Raw genomic sequence first — 15,471 nt, 5'->3', positions numbered from 1 at the left:
GTTAGAAAACCTTTGCTTTGGGATAGTAGACATTTTTGGTAACTGGGAATTCTTAAAGCCAGTTTTGACTACCCTTTTGACTACACTAACATATTTTTGGGTGAAAGCTGGTTCATAAATTCCAAGGCACTCAACAGTTTTATCAGCTATAAATATACTACACAAAACATACGTATTTGTCTTTATATGCCATATGTATATATTGGGATTGTGTAAAAGGCTAACAGAAATTCTGCAGCTATGAAACGAAGCACCTAAAAGGAAGTATTAAGAAGTTTATTTTGTGGTGGGGATAAACCTAATTAAGCTTGTGAGACAAGACTTTTAATAAGGTAGAGATAATACTCGTGTTTCTGTGCATTTCTGCTGTTTGGATACAGAATTTCCCATCTGGTAGAATAAACAAATGAGAGGAATAACGTAGAAGGAATAGAATCCTCTCTTGGTGCTCAGAGAATCGTGCTTCCCAAGCTGAGCACACCACCAGTGCATAAACACCCGTTCAAGCCACTGTTGCTCTCTTCCCCATTTTCCAAGAGATCTGTTCACTTCGTAAGGCTTTTCCCTCCTCACATTTTGTATCTGCCGCTTCCTCCCCCCTCTCTCTCCGTATAATGTTCCCAAGTTTCCTGATACCAGTTTTCTTTCTCCTTCACACACTTTGGTTTCTGTCAGACTGGTAATAGGTATTGTTAAAACGAGAACAGTGCAGCTGAGCGAGCGAGCGGAGGGAGAATGGCGACGGGGCTCTCCCGCCAGGCTCTGTGAGCCCATGGCCGATATGGTTTTGCCCTTCAAACCAGAAGCCACCCTTGCTGCCGAGCCCAGTAAAGCCAGACTCCCCCCTGAGCATGGCTGCCCACAGGTGACGTACAGCGGGGTTCAGCTGTTTTCCAGGAGGCTGCGCCATTACTTTTATGTGGCCAGTTTCAAAATAAAGCAAACCAGAATGTTAAATGCATAGGTACTGGCACAAATCTGTACTTCACCACTGTAAACTGTTTTATGTTTATTACCTCAATGTCTTGCACACCAAGCAGATGGAGACAATAAAGTAACTCCTGAAACTTCTAACTATGTAGAGGCTTCCAGTGGGACAGGTATGATTGCCAGAAGGGATGATACTCTTCCCCCACCACCCACCTAAATTAGAACGGGCTGTTCAAATACAAGCTTCACCTATGTTGCTGCTTCGCTATTAATTCCTTCAGTTGTCCGCTTCATTTTGGTAAATGTGCGTTGTTGGGCTCTCTAGATCGGAATTAAAAGACAACTTCACTAACTTCATCAGAGACCTTTCTTAAGAAAATAAAAGTACACCATTCAGATGTGCCAAGAAATCTGTGTCACCAAGAAAATAACAGCTACTTCTCACATGTAGGTCAGGCAGCTTTGAAAAGAGGCACTGTGAAGACGCATGAAAATGAGGGTACATGTAAATCTGTGTAGATGTGCTCAACAGAGCCGCCCGTTGTCCACTGGCTTCCCTCTTAAAAGCCTGGTGAGCGCAGGCAGCTGCCTAAGCAGAGCTTGACTAGTGGCATTCATCAATGATAGAAGGTAAACTATTTTTGTCATACTTGTTTCCAAGGAAGTAGCTGTGTTTCTGAGAAGACTACAAGTCACAAAAATTTGTAGTGAATTTGTACTTTGTGCCACCACAGTAACTTTAAAAAACGTTACGTGACAGCAAAAGTTATCTTTTTTTTATTTTTTCTGTAATAGGATTATGGAAAAAAACCTTCAGTGTCAAGTAGTGATTGGTTTGCTTTATTGTGGATGTCTTGTGGGCAGACTTTCTTTTGGAACAGACTGTGGTGAACTGTTACCACCGTGCTGCTTTTCCAGTGGCGTTTATGACTGCCGAGTGATACGTGTGACAGCCTCTTGCCTGCAGCAATAGGCACTGTGCAGCTGCAGGACGTCTCAGCGCCCTGCTGTCGGTACGAATGTGACACTTGGCAGAGGAAACCTGGGGTTTTGTGCCCAGGCTGACGGCTGTAGGTGGAAGAGAATATACTGCAGCTGCCTGCACCGCACCGCAGAGGACAAATGAAACATTTCTAGAAATGCTGTTGCATGAAGGCCAAGGTACTGCTTCCATTAAGAGCTGCTCTGTGCTTCCCGTTAAAAATGGTGTTGCTCTCAGCTCGATGTTGCAGTTAGGCTGTCTCTGTACCACACAATTGCCTCCACCCCTCCGCCCATGCCCCTCTGTACCAGAGCAAGTGGGAAATCTCCCCGACTGTCGGGTTTGTCACGCTTGGTCACCTGCACGGTGCAGCGCCAGTGCCGCACACTGAGGTGGGAAACAGGGCGGCTGGGTTTGGGTTGCAGAAGCCCCTCGCCAGCCAGTGTTGGCGCTGTGCTGCCGCGCCGCATCTACTCATGTTCTGCAGCCTCCTGAGATGGGAGTACAGCACAAAACGTGGTAGCCCATGCCACTACTCAACGGAACACGCAGGAATGACTGGATGTCCCTCCTGTGCCCCAGTCCAGGTAGTTATGGCTGTTCCCTAACCCCAGCGAGGTTAACGGGTGTTTATACTCTGAGCACATCACAGCCGCCTTCCCTTTTCCCCTTGCTGCTTTCATGTTCCCCCATGCAATTTCATGTCTACATGCAGCTTAGACCTCTGCCTACTCAAAGACCTTCACGTAACGACTGGCTAGTAAACCAAAACTAGCATCTCAGGCTTTTCTCAGCCTTCCTGCATGATACAAATTTTCCAACCTATCATCTGAATTGATGCTACAGAGAAGAAAATAATCTCTTTACCAAGGGCATTGTTTTGTGGCTCCTAATGTATCCCAGGGACAACCTCATTGAAGGAAAAGACTTTCCTGGCACAACAAAAATTTTCTCAAATCAGCTGCAGCTGCCAGATAGTTTCAGCTTTGAATTGTTTGCATTTATTGGGCCTGGAGTTAGTTCAACGAGGCATTTCTGTGTTTGCCTTCTGTCAACAGTTCATGAGCCCTGAAGCAACTCGTGTGAACCCTCCCGCCGCCCCCCGCCCCCCGCAGCAGCTGTAACCAGAGGGCCAGAAGCTGGAAAATGTCACACCACAGTTGAAGTGAAACTGATAGAAATCCATGATGTGATGATCTCTTTAAAAAATAAAATTCCAAACAAACGCAAACTACATTTAATACTCAACCTTTTCCACATGAGTAATAGGGAGAGGGTTTATATATGGAAGGATATTTTGAAGGTTAACAAATGTTTGTGTAGCTAATAGCTCCTGATGTTAACAGTCATTCACTAACAAATTATTATCAAAGTTGCTCACGCTAAAACATAAACATAGCTTTTAAGAGATGCCTCGCTGGGAAGCTGGATCAGGAAGCAAACTGGCTTGGCTAGAAAGTCTGTCACAGAAGAGGGTGAGGATTAAAAAAGTAAAATGGGCTTCTGAGTCAGATAACATGAGGCTGCCTGTAACCACAGGAAGCTTCCTGCACTTGTTGCAGCATGACGAGAAGGAGGTCGCCAACATACATAACCTATTGATCCACTGAGGTTTAGCAGTTCTCTAACACTTTCCTTGCAGTCATCCAATTCCTGAAGCTGTATGTAAGCTAACGCATCTGCTTTTCTGGATTGGCGAAACCGACTGTGTTCCAGTTACCTGATCTTAGCCTGCGACTCCCAGGAATTCCCAGAACATGCTCTAGTTACTTGAAAACCTCAAACTGACTCCATAATTTACGCCTGCAGGACAAGAGAGTTGCAACAAAAAGTGAATTTTTTTTTCTCCACATCATGCAAATAAATCCATGTGCTCTAGTAAGTAATTTGTTGCAGACAAATTTGTGTAACAAAAGTGCATGGGCAGACAGATGAGTTTTGCTGGAGGGCAGTGTTTAGCCAGAGCTTTACCTGGTAACCCTTCTAGGTATTTACTAAATGTTAAAGGCTGTGCAGTTTGGGATTTTTTTTTGTGGTTGTTGGGGCTTTTTACTGCCTTTTACTGTGAAGATGCCGCTTTCTATGCTGTGGAGTCTGAAGGTACAACTTCACCCTGTCTGAAGTGTGTTGTGTGCGTAGAAAACACCCTACAATAGCGAAACCGTAAGATCTTAGACTGCTGAAGCATCATCTAAGGCAGCGTTTCTCCAGTTTTGCAGGTCTGCTTCCCTTTTGGGCTCCTCTTTCTTTGATTACCATTTCCCTCTTCTCAGAAGGTGAGAAGTTCTTCTACATTAGGAGGAAGGAAAAGTGGCTGTAATTGCTCCACGTATTTACATCCTCCAGGGAACAGGTAACTACCTTTAATTGCTCGCAGCAGCTAGGCAATTAACTGTTCTCTGAGTAGCATAAACACTTTATGACCTTCTTTGAACCCTCCTGGGAGAATCCCCTTGAGATAGAAGCATCACAATTTGAGGAAACACGTATCAGAAAACAAATAGAATTTTGGAAAAAGTGTCTGCACAAGAAACGTGGTTACAAACTTCAATCTGACATTGCGGTGGGAATCCTTTATTGGTTTCTGGAGTTCTTGAAGTTGTTTTGGGTTTTCTAAGAAGCTACACAGATCGCACTATAAAAACACTGTTATACCAGACTGAGTGATAAAGAGCACAGTCAATAATTATTCACCAAGACAAGGAGCTGTCGGATGATTTTCATTCTCTAACTTGTTAATTCTGTTTAGCTCATAGTCTTTCCATTCTTCATCCAACGACACTCCAAAGGAGCGTGTTTGTTTGTGTAGCATAGGGACATTCTCCGCTATGAATTAAGCCCAATTTTGACATTCTTGATGTAGCAAAATACATTGCGGCATATAGTGTTTGGGGGTTTTTTTGTAAAGATATTGCAGTCATGAAACCTCAACTGTAAAAGACACTCTCTGCTGTGCGTACAGAGATTTATCAACTTTGGTGATTGTGGCCCTCTGAGGAGTTACGGTCATGCAAGGTATGCCTGGTTATTCCTGATTCTCCTTCACTAGACTGAGTCAACCTTCATTCTATTGCTCTGGAAATGCAAGTTTTCGTGTATCTAGGGTTTCTGGTTAGGGCTCGCCATCACGTTCCTGTAAGCTGCGAAGATGGAAGGCTGCTCTTGCACAGACCAGCATCTTTGGCAGGTGATTGTTACGTGTAGCACAAGTGAACACGAGTGACACCAACTGTATAAATCATTGGATTTAACAAATTTGGATGGGTTGGGACTCACCTCAGTGACCTATGTAGCATCTAGAAGTTAAGACCTCACCTGTTTACTCATCTGCAGTGTACCTGAGATTAAGCCTATCATTCGTACTGATTTTTTTTTAATGGGGAATCTCCTCTCCTAACATGAGAAAGGTTTTGGCCTTTCAACAGTACAGAATACAGTTTTCTCACTAGAAACAGTTAAGCGGTTAATGATGAAAGAAATCTAATACAGAATTCTTGGGACCCAAACAGTGTTTTATCTAATTGATATTTTCTATGTAATTAGACTTAGTCTGCATCAGAAAAGTCTACTGCAGCTTTACAATATTCTAGCATGCTTTTTCTCCACACTTTTGTACCCTTAGCAATTTGGCAAGTTTAAAAATAGCAAACTCATAGAATGTTGTTTCACGAACGACTCAAACTCAGCAAAGGTTCCCTTGTTGTAGTCTATAAATAGCCAAAGATGTAACAGCCAAAAACACTGCTTGGAGTTGAGATATGCAATATAAATGAAGGCTCTCCCAGCCTGAGAAATTATTCTTTTAATTGCTGATTTGGCAGAGGTATGGCAGCTATGTGATTTTTATACAAAAGTATTTAAGAGTAGAGTATAAGAGATTTCTTAAAAATATCTACAACCAGTAGTTTGATATAGTAAAAGCTAGTTTGTCTGACAGTTGCATCATCTTCTAAAATTTACTGTGAATAAGCAAGGATAAAATATTCTGCTCTAAGAAAAAAAAAAGCTACTTTGGAATTTGCAAGAAATACTTACATGAACTAAAGAAGTTCTTAATATGAAGTGTCATTTCTACTGATCTGAGTGACTGGACAAAACTTTCCATCTTATAACTGAAATAACCTTAAGTAGAAAAAGAGGGCAAGTCAATGCTGCTGTGGTGCAGTTTCCTGAGGTGGTGAAATGATGATGTGAAGCCAATACTGTAACGCGACTCTTTATGTAGTCTTCATTCTGATGACGGCTTGTTCTGGCTTACCAGCAACTTCATTTCTTGCTTATCTATGCTGGAGTTTACGCTTTCAGCCTCTTTTTCTTGCTCAGGTACACAAGTGCAGCCCACTGGGATAGTGACGTAATCTTCTGTGTAGACGTAACGTCCTCCAGCACAGGACGATGTGCGACGGAGGATGACTGTTGGCATGTACACAGGGGTGCTGCGGAAGTGAAAATTCTCCTCGCCAAACATCCCCATGAGGCAGCCTTTGCACAGACAGTATGCTTCAGGAATGTATTTAGGATATCTTGTGGGATCATAGGAAATTCTACAGGGAAGCAAATAATAAAGATTCATTAGTATCCCTAAAAATAGATATATTCACCTTGAAAATGCTATAATGTGATTTGACAGCAAACATTTATATAATGGGTTTTTTTCTTTGCTGTCTGGCTTCTGATTTGTAAAGTGTAAAGAAAAAACACAAACAACTTACAGAACTGATCAGGTACTCTTCTGATTTGTAAAGTGTAAAGAAAAAACACAACTTACAGAACTGATCAGGTACCACAGTGCACATGGAAGTGTGAAGTGACTGGCTTTCTAAAATGTGAAATTGAGGGGTTTAAACAGAGTAAGTTTCGCATTTTGGACTCAGTGGGTAAACAGAGCATTAAAAAGGATACTCAGGCATTTCCAAACTTTTGATCTGCCTTGAGTTCTTCAAACATTGATACAAATCCTTGTTAACATTATTATTGTTGAAGCTATGACATGACGTTTTGAAATTTTACAATTTAAATAGAATTAAATTGTACTATCATTTCTGCAATAGTTTTTGCTCCCTAGTATACTTGGGGTTATAAAGGCACTTTCCTCTTGAAAGCAGAACTCTGTATTTCTTTCTCTAATTCACCTTCACCATCTCCTCTACCCAGAGATGAGTAACATTTGCATGCCCCCACCGAGATAAACTGCAAAGTTCATGTTTTTTTCTGCCCTCTCCTGCTACATTTTGAAGTAAAGCATTGCCCCAAGTACAGCCTCTACTTTTTGTTGTCTTACAGTTTGTTGTCTGACCCTTTCTTTTTGCTTATTAATGCCCTGTCTCTGGAAATTCCCGGTTACCAGGAGCTGGAAAGCTTGTAACCTAAGTAAGTACAGCTTGGACCAACACAGTCCAAGTTCCAACATTCCTCTCTGGATGTTGTTGGACGCAGAAACAAAGATGTCATGCTATGGTCTCAAGTCAAACAGATCCTGGCTGACTCATAGCCATTGTTTTTAGCAAAGAAAGTGAAAGCTGATAAAGTCTGCTTGTTTTTTGAAATAAAAGACTTAAATACACAGCGGAGTACCGGTACTGGAGCGTGTAGCCATGTTGCTTTTTGTGGTGGTGATGTATTTGTTCCTTTGTTCTTTACCCGCTTTCCCTGCTTATACTGGAATTAATTGCTGGGCATGGCTGTAACTTGGACATTATTACAGCTGTGTGTCATTATTCTAGAAAAGATGTTTGTATTTTTTAGTATGTTTAGCTCCTATGCCAGCTGCCCTCTTTGTACCTGTAAGCTTCCTCCAGATCACCGTTTGCTCTCACGCTGTTGCAGAACTAGCCCTCCTTCCGCAGTGGTTGCATTGTCCAGCTGGAGGGGGACGGTGACTCTCTTCGGCCGGAGAAGCCTTCAGCCCAGAAACACCACCAGCCACCTCTCAGTGCTCCTCCCGCAAAGCCCACTCCCCTTTGGGAAGATGCTGACCCCGAGTATGTTATCATCAGAAGCCCTTACGCACCCATCAGCTACAGAAAACCCTTTTCTGCCCTTTCCCCCTGCCCCTGCTTTCACACAGCAGACGATTAGACCTACACGCGGTGCACAGCAGAAGTATCCTATGGGCTGTTACTGGCACACAGAGCGTGAAGACACGCTGGGAGGTCACCTAGTCCAAATGCCTCCATCAGGCAAACTCAGATGTATTTGCCCATGTTTGTCCAGCCTGTTCTTAAAAACCTGGAGAGGCGTTCCCCCACCTGCCCGGAGGCCCTGCTTGCAGTATTTCACCACCTCTTTACTTGGTACGTTTTCCTAACAGTGAAGCGGAACATTTTTTTCTTGCAAACTGAATCAATCATTTCCCATGTTTGGCCAGGAAATTACAGCAGCTGAGGCGAAAAAACTGAGTAACAGTCAAAGATTTGATATGAGCGAGAATGTTCAAGCCTGTAATGTTAGCTGTCATGTGAAGTGCTGCAAAACCAGGAAAACTTCTTGCACTGGGTTTTAAGCCGTTCTCTATTTAGGATCAGGATAGGATGACTACAGAGTAGATAAGTGGGGCAATTACATAAGAAAAATTAATAAATTAAATACTTGTCATCAATATAATTATTTACGGGATGATATAAATGATGGAGTATACAATGCCGTCCGTCCCACAGCAGTTTCAAAATAACTGTTTTTGAAAACTGCAACAGATTTAAAGTAATTCCTAAATTGTGTACCACTTCCTTGGGTATCAAAGCAGTAGCCTTTTATCTTCTCAGGTGGTCTCTGAGAAGAGGTTTCAGCTGCGGCAGGGGCAGCATAAGTCTGCCTCAAGCTCTGGTTGCACAGTCACTTCTAGTCAACAAAATCTGTGCTTGCCAAATCAGGCAGCCTGGCTGTCCCTCTCGCCTCCGCCCCTGGGTTGGTCCTGACGTTCTTCTGGTCACAGGACTGGATCTGGGGATTCATCCAGCTGAAAAGTAACTTCATCAAAAGCTGGATTTTGATCCTTCAGCTGTCTCGCCACACGTACACAGAGCCCTACACAAACAAGCCAGCATGAACAAGCAGCTGTAAGGTGGGGGCAGAGGGGAGATGCCCTTTTCAGAAGTATCACCAGTTCATCAGGTTAAAACAAATCTGGAATCACAGCTCTAGCCAAATGCAAACCTGATTATTCTGTCATCAAAGAAGATAGACCTTTTTTTTTTTTTTAAAAAAAAAAAAGGCCATGTAATCTGGATTCTTTGTCTTTTTAAGGAATTTGTTTTCCTCACAGAAAAATTTGACCAGAGCTCTCATAGCCAGACATCTGTGATGTCACAGATATTTTTTGCAAAGCTTCTCTGTCCCATTTATATTTGCTTACTTTGCCCAGGAAATACCCTCATGTTATAGGATCTCACACCAATGTGAAATAAAATGTCTGGCAGCCAGAAGTAGAGAGGAGAGTGGAATACAGCCTTTTCTCCTGTGCTACGTTCCCATTTCAGACTCAAGTGTGAATAATTTCAGTGGTGGATTGCTAAACATTGGTATTTCCTCTACTGTATTATCTCTAGCACCTGGTTTATGATGTTACTGGAAAGCATGAACATGCTTCTGGATGCAAACATAAGAGTTTTCACTAATAACAAGAGAACACTGTCACTGCAGTCATGGTCTACAACAAGCTTCCCCTCTGAATTCCCATGGGGCAAAAGCCAGGTATAAATGTTTTGGGTTTTTTTTGCAGAATGGTGTGGTTTTCTACTTTCTACAAAAATATCTCTTGTATTGCTAAGTTTGCTGTAGACACCTCTACTCCATGACGTGAGGATTGGAAGGAATCAGAGAGGATCCAAACCTAAAGATGGATCCAAAATATAGATGTGGTTTTCCAAACCAGAGCTTTAAGGCTGAAGACTCTTAAGTAATGCCTCTTGAAATTAAATGCTGAACTCAAACGTCACTAAACTTTGAAGCCATATCCAAGATGCTGCATCTTCAGGTCAAACCTGTTAAGAAAGGCTGTATAACTAATGCCTCATTTTCATCTTTCTAGGCAACCCAGCCTGATTTGGATCTGAATGGCTAAAAACCACCAGCACCCCAGCTGTATAAATGCAGTTCCATGACCTGCTTCCTCTGTTTTCACGTATTGAACATAATTGCTCTGTGCCTGTGATGACCACAGCCTCAGCTGCTGTAGTTCAATGCATCTCCATTACTCCAAGCACTACAAGTCATGTTTTTATGTCTTCTCATAGAACAGGGCAAATTTGCTTGATCAGGGTAATTGACTTGAAAAAAGGCATACTCCAAGTTCCCACTGACTCTTTCCTGTAAGTAGTGAAAGATGCACCTAACTGGTGGACACAACAGAAGCAGCTGGGAAGAGTGGTGGGAGAACCAGAGAAGTCCAACTTTCCGCTGGCACCCAAGCATCCCCTGCATCCTTCTGTCATTTGCTGTGGCCACTGCTGCAAACTAGAGAGCCCAATCATTTCCATGAGGGTTGCCCTTGTCCTACGAACTCAGGTTACCAGTCTGTAAGGCTAAGTCTGCCTAGCCAGCACTCCCGATTTACAAATGACAGGAGCAGTGAGCTATGCCGGGCTGCTATGATTCGATCTGCTGGAACAAGAAGCAGGTTTGTACTGAACTGGAACTGCTAATGAAGTGTGACTAGTTCTAGGCTGCTTTTCCTTATGACCCTATGAGTGCTTTGAGAGCTCCCAGTGAAAAATAAACTTCCTGCCGTTTATGCACTAAGCCTGGAAACTCGAGAGAAAAGTTGCTGTCAGAAGTAAAACTCTTGCAAAGACTTCATCTGTCTTGTCCCATATGCCGCTTTTGTACATAGTACTTTTAATAATATTATCACTTCATAGTTTCCAAGTTTCTAAATCCAGTGGGGCAGATGCTGTGCTGGGGCAGGCAAATACAGCTGACTCTCCAGAAAAACAGTTAGCCCTAGGCTAACAGCTGGATGTTATCAGAAGTCTAATAAGCAGATCATCATCCCTTTACTTTGCACTCTGAAATATTTCCGGGATTAAGAGCTAACAACTTTTTTTACCCCTCTTGGCAAGCCACTTATTTCTCTATAGCAGGTGTTCTTTTGTTCACATTATGCTTAGTTTGTTTTATATACAGGTAGTAAGTACAGCGCTTGCATGAAACAGCCTAGTGCTAACAGTGATTTTCTGAAGAGTTGTACAAACATGGACTCAAATGAAAAGGACAGCAGTTCCATGCCCCCTTGTATTCTTGCCCTTGGCTGCATCTTTGGGATATGCACACTGTGCCACATGATCATGTTAAATCCTGAAAAAAGTCTTGGATAAGGTTCTTTAAAATCGCTGGAGTATGAGCCCTCTTGTATGACTTTTTTCAAAAGCACTGCAGACAAGCTTGGCTTTTACCAGTAAAAAAAAACCAAACAAAAAACTTCCCTGTATTATTTTTAGTAAGATTTTATGTAGATGAGCGCTAAACCAAGGATGCTTATAAACTGAAACTGGTTTTTGAAAAGCAGAAAAAACAAGTTGGGCAATGTTTGAGAGAGGGACTAGCTAATACGGGATTTCATTATCAGATCAACACTGACAATAAAAGTTCAGTCTCTGTAAATGAACCCTTAGTAAATGCAGGATTAGGCCCCAGAGACAGACGCCATGAGATCTGGAAATTCAGAAACGGGAATGACTTCTTGAATACGCATAAAGAGTTTTTGCTAAATTCGTGCAGAAGTATGTTTGTAGAAGGCCATGAGTGTATTCCTACAAAGTAGCTATGAATGCTGTTATAACCTTAAGACAACAGAGAATAAGAAGAGCTGATGTATACAGCTGATTAATGAAGGGCACCTGTGATCTGCAGCACCATGAACGGAATCACAAATCAAGACCACCTGTAAATGTGCTGTTGACTTCAGTGGGATCGGATTTTTCAACCGTTACTCTGAGCTTTATGATCAGGCCCTGCAAATGTTTTGGGACATGTTTAAAATGAATCCTTTTTATAACAGCTCTTGTCCATGAGCAACTCGTGTGTGCATCTCTGGAGCTGAGCTTGCATTGGTAAAGATTCACCATGCTTATGGCTTCTCTAAATTTTAACAAGCAACACCCATCCTGTGCTGTCGGCAGGGAGCCGCAGGTGGTAAGACAACCTCTATCACTCATTTTGTGAAGCAACTCTGAACCATAGTGATAGCCAAGGAGCCCCTGCCAGTGCCTCCTTGTACAATCAGGCTTTCTGGATTTCATCGACTGCGCATGTAATACTACTAAAAAGGACAAGCAACTCCTGGATAGATGTCACAAATTGGCACACAGTCAGCCTGATGACTTCATGACATGATGGCTTCACGGTAGAGCTTCTGCTGCTGGCTCTATTTTTGAAAAACGCTGGAAAATTCTTAGTCCAACTTCCTGAAGTGCTGAGCAAATCCAGCATGCTCAAGATTTCACTCCACTCCACTGACTTCAGGGAAGTCTGCTGTCTCTTTATAGCTCTGCAGGGTGAAGAGCGATTTGGGTGATTAAACTTTGTGCTCTGACTTATATACTGATCTCCTGTGGCCATCAGGATGGAATTTCAGTATCAGGCAGATGAACTAATACTCTTCCTCCAACTTTTGTCTCAAATACCCACTGTTGGTTGCTGCCAGCAGCAGGATCGTGGACCAGATGGATCTGTGGTGCAATCCATGCGCAACTCCTGTGTCTCTGGGTTGTAGCAAGCCAAAAATGATGTAAGTCTTGATTTTTGTATAACCAAATTAAAGAGCAAGTAATAGAAAATAAATAGTAAGCACAGAACAAAGGCAAGGAAAGAAGCCACATGAGGATTATTTGAACTTTGAGTCAATCAAACCTAATTCTTCCATGCTTAAATAGGATGACAAACCATGCGATGCAGTAAGGTGAATGTTACACACAGATCTCTAAGTAATATATTTGATTCTTTCTCACAAATGCCGATATGAAAAAAATTCCGTTGTCTTGAACTGAACGGTCACGTGAGCAGAAGAATTACAAGAAGCAGTGTTAAACAGCTGGGAACAGGTGCCTAGGGAGATACGCAGGGGAAGGTAAGTCAAGCCAGACTTAATATCTTTATTATTAATGACCTGGAATAGGGAGTATAAACACTATGTTAATGAAATCTGCAGATGGTAACAATGGGAACTGCTGCAACACTAATGAAGATAGAGAAACAGCATGAGGTATCTCAGACATTAAAATGCAGGTCAAAAAGAAAAAAGACCCTTTATGCATAGAGCAGAAATCAACTGCACAGTAACTCTTTAGGGGCAGAAAAGAAGTTGGAGAGCAGGATGTCTGAGACACAGGCTGGAATGGGGCAGGCACCTTGATGCAGGTTTCAAATAGTCAAATTCATGCTTTTGAGGGGTGTCCTATCAGGGTGTACAAGAGGTGGCTGCCTTCAGTGAATTCGTTTCTGAGCATTCATTACTAGAACACCTCTGGTGATTCAGGAGGCAGTTCAGGAGACAGCAACGAATGAGTGAAGGGGAGAAATTTATGAGGAAAGATTAGAAGAACTGCATGTAAGCAGGCTTGTCAAGAAAGCTCTGTATTACAGAAGACAGCTATATGCAGTTTTTCAGATGAACACCCCAGCCGCAGAGAAGAAATTGTTGGGGTTGTAGAAGTGAAATCAGTTAGCTATTGACAAGACATAACGTGCCATTACTTGCAATCTTTAATGGAGAGTTGCGTGTCCTTTTAAAAGGTATGCAGTAGCTCTGTTGGGATTTAGGAGCTTGCTTCCAGGGTAATGGGGTGAACACCACAATTCAGACCAGATCTTCATAATGCTTTTTATCTGCCTTCGAAATCTATGAAATAGCAGCTTGTAATATCAAATGCACATTACTGTTCATTATGAGCAATTTTATATTTTACACTTCCATTACACATCTTGCAACATCTGTTGCTGTCTCATTGCACACTAATGATACAGTAAAAATGTGATCAAGAAAAAAGCTCCAAATGAGATCTGTTAACTGGACAGTACACTCAGGCCTCTGCACCCTAGAGAAACAAATTTTCCCCTAAATATAATTTTAAATTTTGCCTTTAACAGTGTAACACTTTTTTTTCACTATCTTTTAAAATTTCTAGCTTGGAGATGTCATCAAGTTACTCGTATGTTAATGGTTAATGGTCTATTTAAAAGCATTTTGATGAAAAGTACAGTGGATTTAGTTTCTTAATAAAGTTTTTGTAAGCCAGGCCCCAATTAGCAGCTGTTTCTCTGTTAAGAAGTAAGCTTATACAGAACTCCAACTGAAAATAAATACCTGCCCAACGAGGTGTGAGCAAGGAAGGCACTGTTTTCAGACCAGAAGAACAATTTTCTGATAGCGCTAGAATTTGGCAAAAACAGCGTAAAAAATACCTGATCCTAACAGTAGGTGTTCCGTTCATCATACTTGCTTTTTGCACACTTAGCTAGCTTAAAAAATCCTCAGTCTGCTTACAGAAAATATATTCCTAAAATTACTGTTTCTAAAAATACTTTGTTTATGAAAGGCTTATTGAGCAAATAAACCATTTTTTCTCAGTAGGATTACTTCGTAAACTAAAAGTGGGCAAAAACCATGCCGCAAAATAAATGTTTATTGGAGATCGCTAACAAGGAGATATTTAAGTTTGCTGAATACACAGTAACTGCATCAAGGTATGTATGAAGGATAATGTACAGAAAGTAGCAAGAAATTCAGTTCCTTTTAAGTTTTAGCATATTTTAGCTTCCTGTTGTCTGCAGCGTCTTTACAGAAAGCTGAAAACAGAGAACCCAGTTTTGTCAGTCTTACTCAGACAAAACTACCAGAAGACTTGGTAGCGAGAATGTGATCACACCTAGGTTTAGTGTTCTAAAACAGTGGTTTCCAAGCTTTTCACCAGTTCCCTACAGAAGTGCTGAGCCTTGTTTTGTATATCAACCAGCCTAATAGCAGATTTACTTTACTTATTTTTATGCCCCCTTAAAAATAGTCTGTCAGACCCTGTTCCACCTCAGGGGAGGGGGGTTTGCAAAGCGTAGGTTGAAAACACAGATGTAGCAAATTGCAGTGCTCATTCCTTGCCTGCGCTCCTACAGCAAAGTGGACAGCAAGCCCTTTGGGAGCGTTTGTAGCAGAGTACGTGAAGATACGGCTCTGCTGGTATGCAAGAAGAACACATGCTGTACTCTCGTTTTAGAAATCAGCGGAGCGCCTGGAGTGGCATCTCAGGGAAAGCATCTGAGCCCCTTTGCGGATGCTGCAGAGTCAGGAGGGGCTTTCTTGGTGATGGTCCTTTGCTGAGGGTCCTCTGAGTGAACGGACATACGACAATTTGCTGAATTGACCCTTTGAGGGGTGGGCTGTGCTCCCGGGCGGGGGTGTGGGTGTGAGCTCCATCTCACAGCGAACTCCACCTCACTCGTTTCTCATTTCTCCTTCTGCTCCTCAGACGCACTCCTCGCACCGCTTGTTTCCACGTTATTTGCCTTACATCTGCCTATTCAGACGCCTGCTCTGACACCCTTCCGTCAGGCTGCTGCGCGGTGCAGCAGTC

The 15,471-nt window shown here is 42.3% G+C and overlaps 1 protein-coding gene across 1 annotated transcript; it reads right to left on the bottom strand.

Moving 5' to 3' along the window:
* Positions 1-6,140: 6,140 nt before the first annotated feature.
* On the bottom strand, positions 6,141-7,508 carry IL17D (interleukin 17D). The gene is made up of 3 exons (XM_009648313.2): positions 7,487-7,508; positions 6,681-6,731; positions 6,141-6,493 (listed from the first exon to the last, which is right to left on the bottom strand). Exons 1-3 carry the CDS (start codon positions 7,506-7,508, stop codon positions 6,141-6,143), a joined length of 426 nt encoding a protein of 141 aa, XP_009646608.2.
* Between the last annotated feature and the right edge of the window lie 7,963 nt (positions 7,509-15,471).

The sequence above is a fragment of the Egretta garzetta genome, unplaced genomic scaffold, assembly GCF_000687185.1.
Source record: "Egretta garzetta isolate BGI_Z169 unplaced genomic scaffold, ASM68718v1 scaffold401, whole genome shotgun sequence".
Lineage (NCBI taxonomy): Eukaryota > Metazoa > Chordata > Aves > Pelecaniformes > Ardeidae > Egretta > Egretta garzetta.
This window is presented reverse-complemented; position numbering and strand designations above follow the sequence as displayed.